The sequence below is a fragment of the Borostomias antarcticus genome (assembly GCF_949987555.1).
Source record: "Borostomias antarcticus genome assembly, chromosome: 7".
Taxonomy (NCBI): domain Eukaryota; kingdom Metazoa; phylum Chordata; class Actinopteri; order Stomiiformes; family Stomiidae; genus Borostomias; species Borostomias antarcticus.
In genome coordinates, this window is record NC_140240.1 from 12,116,316 (window position 1) to 12,130,019 (window position 13,704).

General features: G+C 46.3%; 1 protein-coding gene across 1 annotated transcript; it reads left to right on the forward strand.

Annotated features, from left to right (window-relative positions):
• The first annotated feature begins 2,891 nt into the window (after positions 1-2,891).
• Positions 2,892-12,196, forward strand: LOC311311431 (sentrin-specific protease 6-like). Its single transcript, XM_084441141.1, has 14 exons — positions 2,892-3,014; positions 5,131-5,164; positions 5,309-5,497; positions 7,194-7,387; positions 7,782-7,903; positions 8,010-8,126; positions 8,331-8,453; positions 8,589-8,681; positions 8,890-9,200; positions 9,560-9,648; positions 9,812-9,900; positions 10,249-10,317; positions 10,824-10,974; positions 11,786-12,196. Exons 1-14 carry the CDS (start codon positions 2,925-2,927, stop codon positions 12,026-12,028), a joined length of 1,914 nt encoding a protein of 637 aa, XP_084297267.1. The 5' UTR covers positions 2,892-2,924; the 3' UTR covers positions 12,029-12,196.
• Positions 12,197-13,704: the final 1,508 nt, after the last annotated feature.

Sequence of the window (13,704 nt, forward strand, 5' to 3'; positions counted from 1 at the left end):
CAGACGGGGTGAGCTTACCATCTTGCTACGGACATTGCTCTCTGGGTGTCAGAGAGGACTGCGACACCGGGGGGGTTTGATGTCTGAAGATTGCTCCAGCATGGAAAAAGGATATGAGACAGCGTTGAGGGCTGTTCTCTTTCGATGGGGCTACATGTCACCGACTCACCGTGAGCGACAGATAAGTATGACATAGGGAAGAGACCATTTTGTCCGAAGCGGTGCCCAATACTCTGTCCTCAAATGCAGAAGAGGGAAGTTTTAGATATACAATATTTAGCTATACAAATGAAGCTTTGATGGATTTTTTTTGATTAATTGATAATTGATGTTTTCTTAATTGTAAATGAAGCCAGTTCATTTTAATGTCATTTTATTTGAGTGATGCATTTTTTTTTTTCCCCCATCTCTATTTTATCCTGACTTCAGGAAATTTGTTTCTACCCTTAGGGGGTGTTATTTTGTTGAGACGAGAATGTGTTTATTTTTTTTTATTTCATAAAATCGCGAGGGAAATTCTAGAGCCAAAACCAATTGCCTTGATCATGACTGGGGACTGGGCGTGTTAAAGTCATTCTAACACTGCCCCTGATGTCACTGTAGGCTACTGCAGACTGGCTCTAATGACACTTGAACAGACACCCTGTTTAAGTTTTCCTGACTGAATAACAACATTTTTCCCCAAAGCAGGAGCTTGCACTTAACCATGTTTCTGAGTATCTCCAACAGACTGCGGATAACCGTTCCTGACCAAAGAGGGGAACAGGGAGACCAGACCAGAGGACTCTCCTTTTGCTCTTCTGTTTTTTCTCTGTTGTCTCTCTCATCTGTGGATCCACAGACGGAGCACTTCATCAGCCTGTACTGGGGGAGCGGGAGCGCCGAGGTGGCCCTCCAGCAGCACGACCCGGGCCGGCCCTACGTGGAGCAGTACCGTGTGGACCGGGTTCAGTTCAAGAGCCTGTACGTGCTGCTGTCGCCCTGGCTGCGCACTTTCACCCTGCTGGACCAGGACAGGGACTCCCTCCGCACCTTCCGAGAGCTCGCTGGCTGACCGCTCTATGTAGACCTGCCCAATGGGGAGACAAGAGACTACCAGGAGCAGATGAGCAGCCTGAGAACAGGCCAGAAAACATGGAAGAGAAGTAGATGTTGCGGGAGGAACCTACCCGTCAAAAATGGAACTGTCAGCACATCCTCGGCCAAGTGGGCCATGGGAACATGTTATGATGGATTTTATTGAACTCTCTCCATGCCAGGGATGTCTTCAACAGAGTGAGGACCGCCATTCCTGAGGCTAAGGAGGGGTTCCTGCATCACATCTCTCCTGGGGATTGGGTCCTGGTCTGCGACCACAGACGAAGGAGCTGGAACTCGCCGAGGTGGCTCGGGCCGTACCAGGTTCTACTCACCACGCAGACAGCGGTCAAAGTAGCTGAGAGGACTTTGTGGATCCATGCAAGCCATTGCCGACGGGTCCAAGCAGCAGAGGACGGTCCACCAGGGGATCGCCAACACCAGGAGATCAAGGATGCAGCTGAACCAGAGGGCTCAGAGGTCAAAGCCATGGACTGCCACACTGTCCTCTCCTCTGATGAGCAATCGGAGAGTGACCTTGACAGTCACCGCAACACTCTCCTCTCCTCTGATGAGCAATCGGAGAGTGACCTTGACAGTCACCCCCACACTCTCCTCTCCTCTGATGAGCAATCGGAGACTGACCTTGCCGGTCACCTCCTTCTCGTGGTTGTGGTATGACAACGTGGACAATCTCAACAGCAATGACTGCACCTCTAATCGCACACACTGGAACCTACATTAAACATTCAGAGACGCAAACATGGAAGCTATGATCCATAGGACATTACATGCGATTATTCACAACAAGAGTGAATGAACTTTGAAATTATCTTGAAAAAATATCACATTTGTTTACAAGAGTTACAATGGTTGAAACATGAGTTGATAAATAAGTTTGGGTTTTTCCTCTAAATTGACCAAGAGGTTTTTTGCCCTTCTTACACTGGTAACCATTTCATCTTTTTGCCTTGTTCAAACTTTAATATCAAGGTTTTTTGGTGAATGGTTGTCCACTTTTAGACTATAAATAGTATATAATCATGTCATCTTTTTTACCTTGTTTCCTGTCATATTTCTGAAACAAGGGGTTTTGGTGCGTGATTTGCACGTGGAAAGAAAATAATCTATTTTTATTTTTTATTTTTTTTGCTCCACCTAGTGGAGAGATTATTTCCTTTCCACATGTATAGCATAGCTGAATGTTTAAACTTTGTGTTTGGATTTTATATTTTATTTTTGTGTACCTGTTCAGGCACAAATGGGGGATTGTTCAGGAATTTACATCCAAACACCTTAAACCTTTGTCCTCTCACTCCTTTTGTAATTCATCACCTCCCCCAAATATTCACATAGCTGTGCTAACATACAAAATGGCTTCCAGAAGGCCATCTGTCTACAATAGAATAACCATCCTTTGTCATCCTTGGTCCCCAATTTCCGCCCTTTTTCTCATGTCACATGTCTGTACTCTTGGCCACGCCTGCCATTTCATATGACGTACAATAGATTAGCCAATCACATCCTGGAAGCACCATACCTGTGTTTTGCTTGAATAAAAGTGAGCCCAAGAGGCTGAAGGCTTCACTTCGCTGACTAAACCACCCTTGTTGCGTTTTCAGGAAGTCCTTGCGCTCGTATGCTTTTCACAATAAACCAGACTTAACCTTTTGAACGAATCTTGGTAAATCCTTTTGACTAGATCAGTTATTTTACTATCACAGGACGCAATACGTTAGGGAAAGTGCATGACGTCTTCTCCCACTAAGCAGAGAACAGTTTCTAAGCCTGAGCATCTGTTCCATTTCCAGTTTGTTGACGACCCATCCCCGAGAAAAAAGCCCAAGATGGCGGTGAAGAAGCTGGAGAGCATGATCCTGGAGTGTCGGAGCGTACGCGTGGGGACTCTGCGCAGGATGGTCACCAAGCCCGTCATCGTAAGTACACTCCATGTCTTGTGGTCCTCTCTCTGTACAGACACTCAAACTTAGCAGACAGAGGGGGGGATTCACAAAGGATGGATTGCGGTCGCTAATAGCACCATTAACTGCGTGTCATTTGCTCCGTCTTAACGACCTATTCACTAAAGATATTGCGCTAATTATATTCTGCCACAAACACGGCCATACGGTGTTGCAGCTGAACGCCGTGGGTCATCTGGCAGTGCCTCACGGAGCAGATGAGGACAGACACGTCCACAAGCCCTTTATCCATCACACTTTTAAGCGAATCAACTCACAAATTAGGCATTCAATCGATGTAATTATTTCTCGATCAACCATATCGCAGTAACTTTAGTGTGAGCGAATGATGTTTTTGCTGGAAAAACAGCTGCCATCACACATTATTTCTCATGATATGCTTTGCTGTCTCTGCAACAAAATAAAGTTGTCTATTTTGTGATCAAACGGGCCTAGGCTACATCATTAGTCATGACCAAACATTCAATGAGAGGGTTATTCTGGGGCAGTGCTCTTACCTAAACAACATTAAATACATCATAATTGCTCCGTGTAAAAATATTGCTCTCTAAAAATATTTTCGCTGGCACAGTGGGTGTAGTGTGTTCTCATTTTCTGTAGGCCTGCTGTACTCACAGTATAGGCCTGCTATAGGCTACTTCCTCTCTAGGCCCTGTTCTTTGGTAATGTACGGCCTATATTGGAATAGAATAGAATAGAACATTTATTTGCCATATGTAACCAGTACAGGTACATTTGAATTCTTGTCATCACTTGTTCTTAGTTTCTTATCAGCACTAATGAATTCCTCATGCCTGGACTACAGCAGGTACACAGATAAACATTTAAAAGTTCCCAACCTGACAATTTACTATCCGTATTTACAGTAGCAGTCTAGACTTAGTCTTTCACATTATTATTATTATTTTTGTTGTTGTTGTTGTTATTGATATTATATAATCGTTATATGTGTGCCATTTTCTATTGATTTAATCCAGTAGGCTGCATTAGTGATTTTAAGTAGCCTAACATACATAATTATTCTGCTAGTTTTACATTGTAGTAGTTTGCTGTTGGTGACCTTTAAGTGGTGTAGGTCTACATATTACACAGTCACTATAGGATATTGTTTATTTATTTGTCTAGTGCCTAATTATTGTTATAGTATTTGAATAGTGTACATAGGATCTTAGTTAGCTTTGTGCCTTTATTGTTATGTCAAATTGTTTGTGTGTGTATTGATCAGTTGATTGTTATCGATCAATCAGTTGTCAGTTGCATGGCATCTGTGTGGCAGGTGAGAGCAAGACTTGCTTGAGCTGGCAACCTGTATCTCCGGATGATTTCAGTCTTGCTTATATCAAAAAGTGATATCCTCCTTCAGAATATTCTCTCAGGAGCACGCCTGGCGTTAGGATGCCTTCTCCTGGCCACAGTCACTGCTGCCATGATCACTGGAAACACTGACCATGACATCCCTTATGAATGCGCTTCATTTTCCACCAACTCTCTGAAGACGCAAATAATTTCAACTCTAAATCCGTGTGGCAGTTGGCGTTAATGTTTGTGAATTGGACTGTTTTGCAATGAGGCTCATTTGCATAGAGAGGGGCACATTTCCCACCCATTGTGTGCATATTACCTCATTTAAATTCCCGCAAATGGCACTGACACGCAGATACGCTAATATGACAGGAGCACAGTTCTTCTGTGAATAGCCAGGTTTATTTGGGGGTTATTTGCACTGGTGTAGCGTCAGAACAAGTCGCGTAATCCCTTTGTGAATTCAACCCAGAGTAAACTAACGGGGGATGCCTGATTAATACTCCGACATACTCCACATAACATACTCCAGGAGCTTGCTCGATCGCCTTGTTGAGAGGGGTCAGGGAAGAATTTTTTACAGCTCACTTATCTGGCCCCCGGGTGATTACTGTATTTTTGCTTCCCTCTGGAATATGTAGAGAGTGGGTCGTATGCCCACCTCCCTTGTTCTCTGTAAAGCGCATTGTGTTGCCTCTGGGTATGAAATGCGCTATACAAATAAAGCTTTGATTGATTGATTGATTAATCATTAATTTCTGTCTTTCAGTTCTCCATCGATCACATCCAGCTAGAGACTGAAGGTAGGGGCCACATTGGATGACATGTACACTATTTTGTCATCCTCTCTCTCTATCTGATCGGTAAATATCCATCCATCTGTGTCATGCGATGGATTACAGTGTTGCATGCTGGGTAACGTAGTTCTTGCCCCCCCCGCCCAGCAGGCCCTCAGATGGACGCGCTGGAGAAGGTGAGCCTGCGCGCGGCGGAGCTGATCAGCTGTGAGTGGTGCAGCGTGCGGAAGCTTCCGGTGCTCTTCTTCCAGACCACGCAGGAGGAGTGTCTGCGCCTGCGCACGCAGCTCAACATGTCCCGGGAGGCCGGGGGCCTGTGGTACGACTGCTCCGGGGACCGTGAGTACACCCTCCCCCCCCCCCGTGTGCATGCGCAACATGCCCCCCCCTTCCCCCCCGTGTGCACGTGCAAGATGCCCCCCCCCCTTCCCGTTTTGCTGGAGCAAATATGAGCAACATCATACTCTGCTGGGAAATGATCTCCATCTCCCAACAAAAATGATCTTGATCTCCCAACAAAAATGATCTTGATTTCCCAACAAAAATGATCTTGATCTCCCAACAAAAATCTTTGTTTTCCCCAGCCGATTTATGTAAAAAAAAAAAATTTAAGTGGCGCAGAACATGGGATCTCCGATATTTCATTCTTTTCGGGGGATGCTCTCCACTCCATCCTGGGTATTAAGGCTGATTTTGTAAAGTGTTCGCTCATCGCTCTGCACCAGCAGAAGAGAACCCAGAAACGTGTCCCTTCGTTACCTCCTCCCTCAGATGGACTAGAGAGGAAGGTACAGTAGGAGGGCAATACCGCCCGTATACACACACTAGTACATGGTAAATGGACTGCACTTATATAACGCTTTTATCCAAAGCCCTTTACAACGGCCTCTCATTCACCCATTCACACACATTCACACACCAATGGCGGTAGCTGCCATGCAAGGTGCTAGCCTGCTCATCGGGAGCAATTTGGGGTTCAGTGTCTTGCCCGACGACACTTCGACATGTGGACAGGAGGAGCTGCTGACCCTATGATGATTGTTGACCCGTTCTACCTCCTGAGCTACAGCAACACCCACTACTAATCCAACTACACTCCAAGTGTGGTGCACACAGCCAGGCCGACAGCCAGGGCACCTTTTAAAGAAAAGGATTTAATGCAAAAGAAAGTGCTATTTACAAGAATACATCCATGGACATTTAACAATAACACACAAAACAGGGAATAATACTAATACTAAACCGGGGACTAACCGAGGGTAAGAGAAGGAAGGGAGAAGGCGAACGATGTCAAAACAAAAACAGCCCTGTGCTTCCCTACACCTCTAACCTAACCTACCTAGAGATTCACACAGCTAGCGAGCTAATCTACCCGGAACCTAACCTACCCAGAGATTCACACAGCTAGCGAGCTAATCTACCTGGAACCTAACCTACCTGCTACAAACAATATGTTTGTAGCAGGTAGTCTTCTAACCTAGTGTGTTTAGACAACCGGTTCCCTACGTGATGTAGCGTGAACCCCAGGGTATCTGACCCAGCTCTCTCCCTTGACGAGGCCACTGGGGACCACAGAACACCTAAAAACCCAAATATCTAGGAAAGACAAAAGTGTAGCAACAGACTAGTCAACTAGCAAAATAGAATTTAACGGAACATAACATCAACCCCTTCGTCTCTAACCTACACAGGTAACAAACAGACAGGGGTTTGGACGACAGGGCCAGGGAGACAATGGGACACAGGTGGACTTGATGGACAGATGATTAGCGGGTCAGATGATGGACAGATCAGAACACGAGGGAGGGAGGGAGAGAGAGAGAGATGGAGAGAGAGGGAGAGGTAACACCCGTGTATAAGCCTTTATCTCTGTTTAAGCTTCTATCAGTGGCGGGGATGAGCAGGCTCTGCATGCACGGACTAAACAGCTGTTTACACAACTGTTGTAGAACTACAGCCCCCTCTCCCCCAAATAATCCCTTCCCTGGCGTCCGTCGTGATGACGGAACGACGCGATGCCTTTCCCCCTCCCCAGAGTCGGACGAGAAGTACATCGTCCTGATCTTCGAGAACGGGCTGCAGCTGCACGAGCAGATGATCCTGGAGGAGATCCTGGTGGAGATCGGCAGGGCCAACAACCTGACGGACTTCCCCACCAAGCTGTCCTTCGACGAGGCCAACCACCGCCTGGTGAACTACAACAAGACCACCAAAGAGAAGGAGGAGAAGGTGCGGCCTTCCGGGCGCGGAGGAAAAAACGGTGTTTTAAAGCCGGTTTATACCGGTTGTAGACGAGCTGTGGCATCGCCCAGAGCTGTGGGTCATGAGCTGTAGCTTGTCTCAACAGTATAAACTAGGTTTAACAAACCCCTCTCTTTTGGACGATCCTCTATTAAAAACCCATTTCTTCTCCCTGGCCTTCAACTGTAGTTGATCGCGACACCCTGTTATTCTGTGTTTTTATATTTCTGTACCGTTGTTGTTATTGTACTTTTGTGCTTTTATTTGTATTTTGCGTTTACCTTTACAGCACTTTGGCTCGACCGCAGTCAAGTTTTTTAAATGTGCTTTATAAATAAAGTTTTTGACTTGACCGAATCCGTGCGGTCGTCCCTCTCCGCAGGCGTCCCCCGGGAAGGCTGTCCAGACCCGCATGGCGACCCGGCAGCAGGCCAACATGTTCTTCGACGACGAGGAGGACGACATGGCGGAGCTGCACCCCACCTTTATCGGACCAATCATAAAGTAAGGGGAGGGGTTATTTAACGGCGTCCCCTAAACGTACCCGGGATGGTGTTTTTCTCAACGGTAATGTTGCGGTTTGGTTGAGGTTTGGTTATTTTTCTCCTAGGTTGATGGTGTACCCTCCTCCTCCAGCCAAGGGGGGCATAACTGTAACTAACGAAGACCTCCACTGCCTTAACGATGGAGAATTCTTGAACGACGTCATTATAGACTTTTATTTAAAGTAAGCGCAACTCACCGTTATCTGTGACGTCATATTTCCCTTGACGTGGGCAGTTTTCTGAATCATATCTCGTTTTCTCATCTCATATCTCGTTTTCTCATCTCGTATCTCGTTTTCTCACCTCGTATCTCGTTTTCTCATCTCGTATCTCGTTTTCTCATCTCGTATCTCGTTTTCTCATCTCATCGCCCGTTTTCCTTTTAGGTATTTAGTATTAGAGAAGTTGAAAAAGGAAGACGCGCAGCGGAGTCACGTCTTCAGCTCGTTCTTCTACAAGAGGCTGAACCAGAGGGAGAGGAGAAACGTTCCAGACACGGCTAATCTCCCGTGAGTGTGCTCTCTCCCCCCGGAGAGCGGACAGATCTCAGCCCCTGATTGGGTCATGACGGCTCATCTCAGCCCCTGATTGGGTTATGACGGCTCGCTAAAGTGCTCTCTCTCTTCCTCCTCTCCGGTTGCCAGGATACAGAAGAGGAAGCACAACAGGGTGAAGACGTGGACCCGACATGTGGACCTTTTCCAGAAAGACTTCATTTTCGTTCCCATCAATGAGTCGTGAGTCTCCTTTGAAATGTCCCCGCATTAATCAAGTTCTTCCTAAATCATTTATTTTTTATCGTTTAATAGTATCAGTTTTTTTTGGATGCAATGAGAGATACAGATTTATACAAAGTACGAGTCTCATAATACGAATATGAATTTAATTAACCATTAATTTAATGAATTTAATTAGTACACAAAAACAAACCTTTCTTTGTTTCAGAGCCCACTGGTACCTGGCAGTGATCTGCTTCCCCGGCCTCCAGGGCCCCCAGTATGAGCCCAACCCCCTGTACCAGGGCCCCGCATCGGCCCCGGGCTCGGTGCCTGACCACTGCAGGCCGCTGTCCCCCGACCAGGACGACCCCCTGGAGCCTCCCGAGCACCACAGCGCCACCGAGGCCTCGCCCGAGAGCCACCCCAGCGGCGAGCAGCCGAAGGCGGCTTCCACCTGCCCCAACGGGGGGCCGGAGCCCCCCAAGCCTCCGGGAGCCGGGGTCAACGGACAGACGGACGCCCAGCCACATTTCACAGGTGAGGGGCGGGATTCCTGGGCTCTGAGTGGGTGACGGGGGGGGGGGAAATGTTCAGTGATCGTGGGGAAAATGTTGAGTGACCGTGGGGGAAATGTTCAGTGCCGTTGGGGGAAAATGTTCTGTGCCGATGGGGGAAAATGTTCAGTGACCGTGGGGAAAATGTTCAGTGACCGTGGGGGAAATGTTCAGTGACCGTGGGGGAAATGTTCAGTGACCGTGGGGGAAATGTTCAGTGATCGTGGGGGAAATGTTCAGTGCCGTTGGGGGAAAATGTTCAGTGATCGTGGGGAAAATGTTCAGTGCCGGTGGGGAAAATGCTCAAATGATTCCTAGTGGCTTTTCGAACGTGTCTTCCAGACGGTTTGCAAAGAATCATCGTGTGTTACGGGTCAGGGAACGGGAACAGCGACTCCTGCAACTTCTCAGACGACCAAAGCTCCTGTCAGGTATGGCTTCCACGACCAAACTATATTTATACCTATTATATTTATATATTTTATTTATATTTATTTATTTTTATAAATAATATTAACGTGAATAGAATAACGTGGAACCTTTTCAAAGGTAGCTGGTGACGTGCGTCTGTCTTCTCCCCTCCCCCCTGTCCAGGATGAGTGCAGCGAGGACGGCGGACTGGCCGACGACCCCCTCAGCTCCGAGAGCTCGGGGTGGACGCCCAGACCCACGCTGTGCAAACAGTGAGAGCATGTCCTTCCTTTCCCTCACGGTCCCCCTCCTAAACCGGACCTTCCTCCGGCTCCGTGTAGTGACAGGCCGTGCGGTCGGTACCGGTCTGATCCCGGGTCTAATCCCGGGTCTGATCCCGGGTCTGATCCCAGGTCTGGGGTCTAATCCCGATTGTGATCCCAGGTCTAATCCCAGGTCTGATCCCAGGTCTGATCCCAGGTCTGATCCCTGGTCTGATCCCAGGTCTAATCCCAGGTCTGATCTGGGTCTAATCCCAGGTCTGATCCCAGGTCTGATCCCAGGTCTGATCCCAGGTCTAATCCGGGGGTGGTGTGTGTTTCTCTCTCTCTCTCTCTCAGGCCGTGCATCCTCATCATGGACTCTCTGCGCGGACCAGCCAGATCCACGGTTGTGAAAACCTTAAGAGAGTAAGTGAACTCACTCACACTGCATTCATGTGTGGAAACGTGGCTTCGTATAATATCACACCACATGGATTTGGTACAGACAGACAGACAGACAAGACTAAGTAGACAGACAAGACAGAGTAGACTAAGTAGACAGACAGAGTAGACTAAGTAGACAGAAAGAAAGAAAGAAAGAAAGAAAGAAAGAAAGAAAGAAAGAAAGAAAGAAAGAAAGAAAGAGAAAGAAAGAAAGAGAGAAAGAAAGAAAGAAAGAAAGAAAGAAAGAAAGAAAGAAAGAAAGAAAGAAAGAAAGAAAGAAAGAGAGGAAAAAAAAGAGAAAAAGAAAGAAAGAAAAAAGAAAAGCCTTTATTTATTTAGACAGGGAAGAACATACTGAGACCAGGTCTCTTTCACAGATGTTTCCACAAACAAATCAATTAAATAGTAATAAACGTGTGCGTGCGTGCGTGTATGTTTGTGCGTGTGTGTGCGTGTGTGTGTGCGTGCCCGCGTGTGTGTGTGTGCAGGTACCTGGAGGTGGAGTGGGAGGTGAGGAAGGGAAGCCAGCGGAGCTTTGGGAAGGAGGTGATGAAGGGCTCCAGCCCCCGCGTGCCTCAGCAGGACAACTTCAGCGACTGTGGCGTTTACATCCTGCAGTACGTGGAGAGCTTCTTCGAGGTGAGAGAGACACGCTCAGCACACACAGTAGGGCTGGGTAACGAGTCGAATCTCAAGAATCGATTCGATTCCGATTCACAAGGTTCAGAATCGATTATCACGATTCGATTCGATTCAATATCGATTCTGTTAGTGTTACTAAAACCTGTTTTCTTTTAGCTGTAACCTTAATTACATGACTGCCAAGTTATGCAACACATCAATACTAGGGCTGGGTATCGATACTGATTTCCAAAAATGAATGAATGAATCATTGAATGAATTAATGAACTATTCATTCCTTAATTTATTAATTCATTCATTAAATAAAAGATCGATTTTGGGATTCATGAATCGATTCTGAATCATTTGATTCAGAATCGATTCAGAATCAATGAATCGATTTTTTAAACCCAGCCCTAACATACAGTACTGTACATACAGTACAGACACTCTCACAGAGTACTACTGGGTGACGAGGTTCTGGCTCATTATCCAAGTGTACTTTTGGTATTGGTTGATACAGTTTTTTGCTTCCCTCTGGAATATGTAGAGGTGGGTCGTATGCCCACCTCCCTTGTTCTCTGTAAAGCGCATTGTGTTGCCTCTGTGTATGAAATGCGCTATACAAATAAAGCTTTGATTGATTAATTGATTTACTGTCGATCACTTACTCTACACAAGTATACTACCTTGTAAGTCGCCGTGGATGAAAGCATCTGTTAAATTACTAAAATGTAAATCATAGTGAAGCGTTATTAAGGACAGATCTTCCATAGAAACTATATTACGCTGTTAACAATGCAATCCCATCTTTTTGTCCCCCGTGCAGAATCCACTACCGAGTTTTCACCTCCCGGTCAACCTGTCGGAGTGGTTCCCCCAGCAACGGATGAAGACCAAACGCGAGGAGATCAAGGAGCTCATCCGGAAAATCCAAACCCAACAAGAACTGGACAAGAAGGAGGCGAGTCAGAGCTCGTCTTCCGGGTCACCCGGGGAACAGGCCGAGGACGAGGCGGCGGCGCCGGCGGGGGAGACCGGGTCAGAACCGGCCCGCCTTCCCCTCAGTTGAACTGGCGCTGCTACGCTCTGATCCAGACTCACGGTCATGCTGGGGCCCCACTCGTCCGGCTCGGTTCAGTCCGGTTCTGGTCCGGTTCTGGTCCCCCCACCCACCCACCCTCACAGGCCCGTCGGGCCCAATCCTGATTGTACGCTGCTCCGGACTACTCCCTCGTTTCACTTCTTAAACGGTCGTTTTTCTTCCATTAAATAAAACAAGAGAGAAAAAAAACTGACATTTTTAGTTTGTATTTGAATAAAAAAAACATGTACATATGCTGGAGATTTTCGCTGCCTTTGTAATTTACTGTTTTTGATGGCCTATTATTATAAGTGACCCCGTTTAAGTTATGTTTTCATAGATGTTCCTTTTCAGGAAGATCTGTGCAGAATATACCCTTACGCTCTTGCATCTTATTTTTTTCTGGAAGCTTCTGATTTGTGTCGATTTATTGCCGTCGTTTGTATCCAACGTTCTGGGGAATGGATCGTTTTCAGAGACTCTGGTGCTCTCGCGAGCGCCGTGGTCCGTGCTTGTTATGTCTCTTCTCAATGTGAGCGGATGGAGCTTCAGCATTAAACAAACAGAGATGCAAGAGCAAACATTTTGCCTTTTTTCTATCATGTACTGAAAAACAACCCCCCCCCCCCCCCCACACACACACACACACACACACACACTCGTTGCAGTAAAAGTTTTGAAAGAGATACTGTTGGTGCCATTTGTGTAATTCCTTATATAATCCTTATATAATCCCAATTCTGGTACCTCTATTACCCAGGACTTGCGTGATGGAGTTATTATTTAGGTTATTGGAGTGATGGTTCAAAAAGTCTGGAGAAGAAGCAGAGATTGCCCATAATCCATGTGTGTGTAAGAGGTCATAGTGGCTTTGCATTGCATTCATTCTCACGAGTTCAGATCAACCTAGTGGCCACAGACCATGTTGAATGTGTGTTTCATAAGCGACAGATGGATCATTGCACCCACGAAATGTTCTTTACAAGGTGCAAGATCTGATTCCTATTCTGTCTTGGTCATAGTTTCCATGAAATGTTCATTCTGGAAGTATTTGAACCATTCGATGTGTTTTTAATGAAAAACTAAGTGTGTGCTCAACTCGGTCTTTAATGGGGACAGCTTTCAGCTGGGTTAATGTTCTAGGACTTTCTGTCTGTAGAGCAAGTCTTACAGTATTCCTTCTCTGTCCACACCTCTAAGGCCTCCTCATCCCTCCCTCATCCACCTCATATTATGTACCCGTTCCTCATAGCTGTCTGCAACGTATTATATCCAAACACCTCAGAAAGATTACACCAGTCCTGGAGTGTTTGGAGAGAGAGGTATTTGTGTAAAAATGTACAGGTGGCCAACAGGTGGTAATAAGCACAGGTCACCACTACAGCAGTTTTTTTCAAAAACAAAATTGGGGGATATATAATTATACTGTATAGAATTTCTGTAGAATTTCAATGCGACCCCAAAATCTTTTATGTGCAATCCGCCAATGTTTATCTAAGCCTTAAAAATACAATGGAATTTGGGGACAGCCTACCTAATGGGAAGGGTGCCTGTTCTGCGTGACCTTACGCCAATGCATTGGCGATTTTATAGGGGGGGCACGGGATTGGACAGCCCAACTCTGCTCAGATTCTTAAAAATAAAAAATAACTTTTTTTTTACTA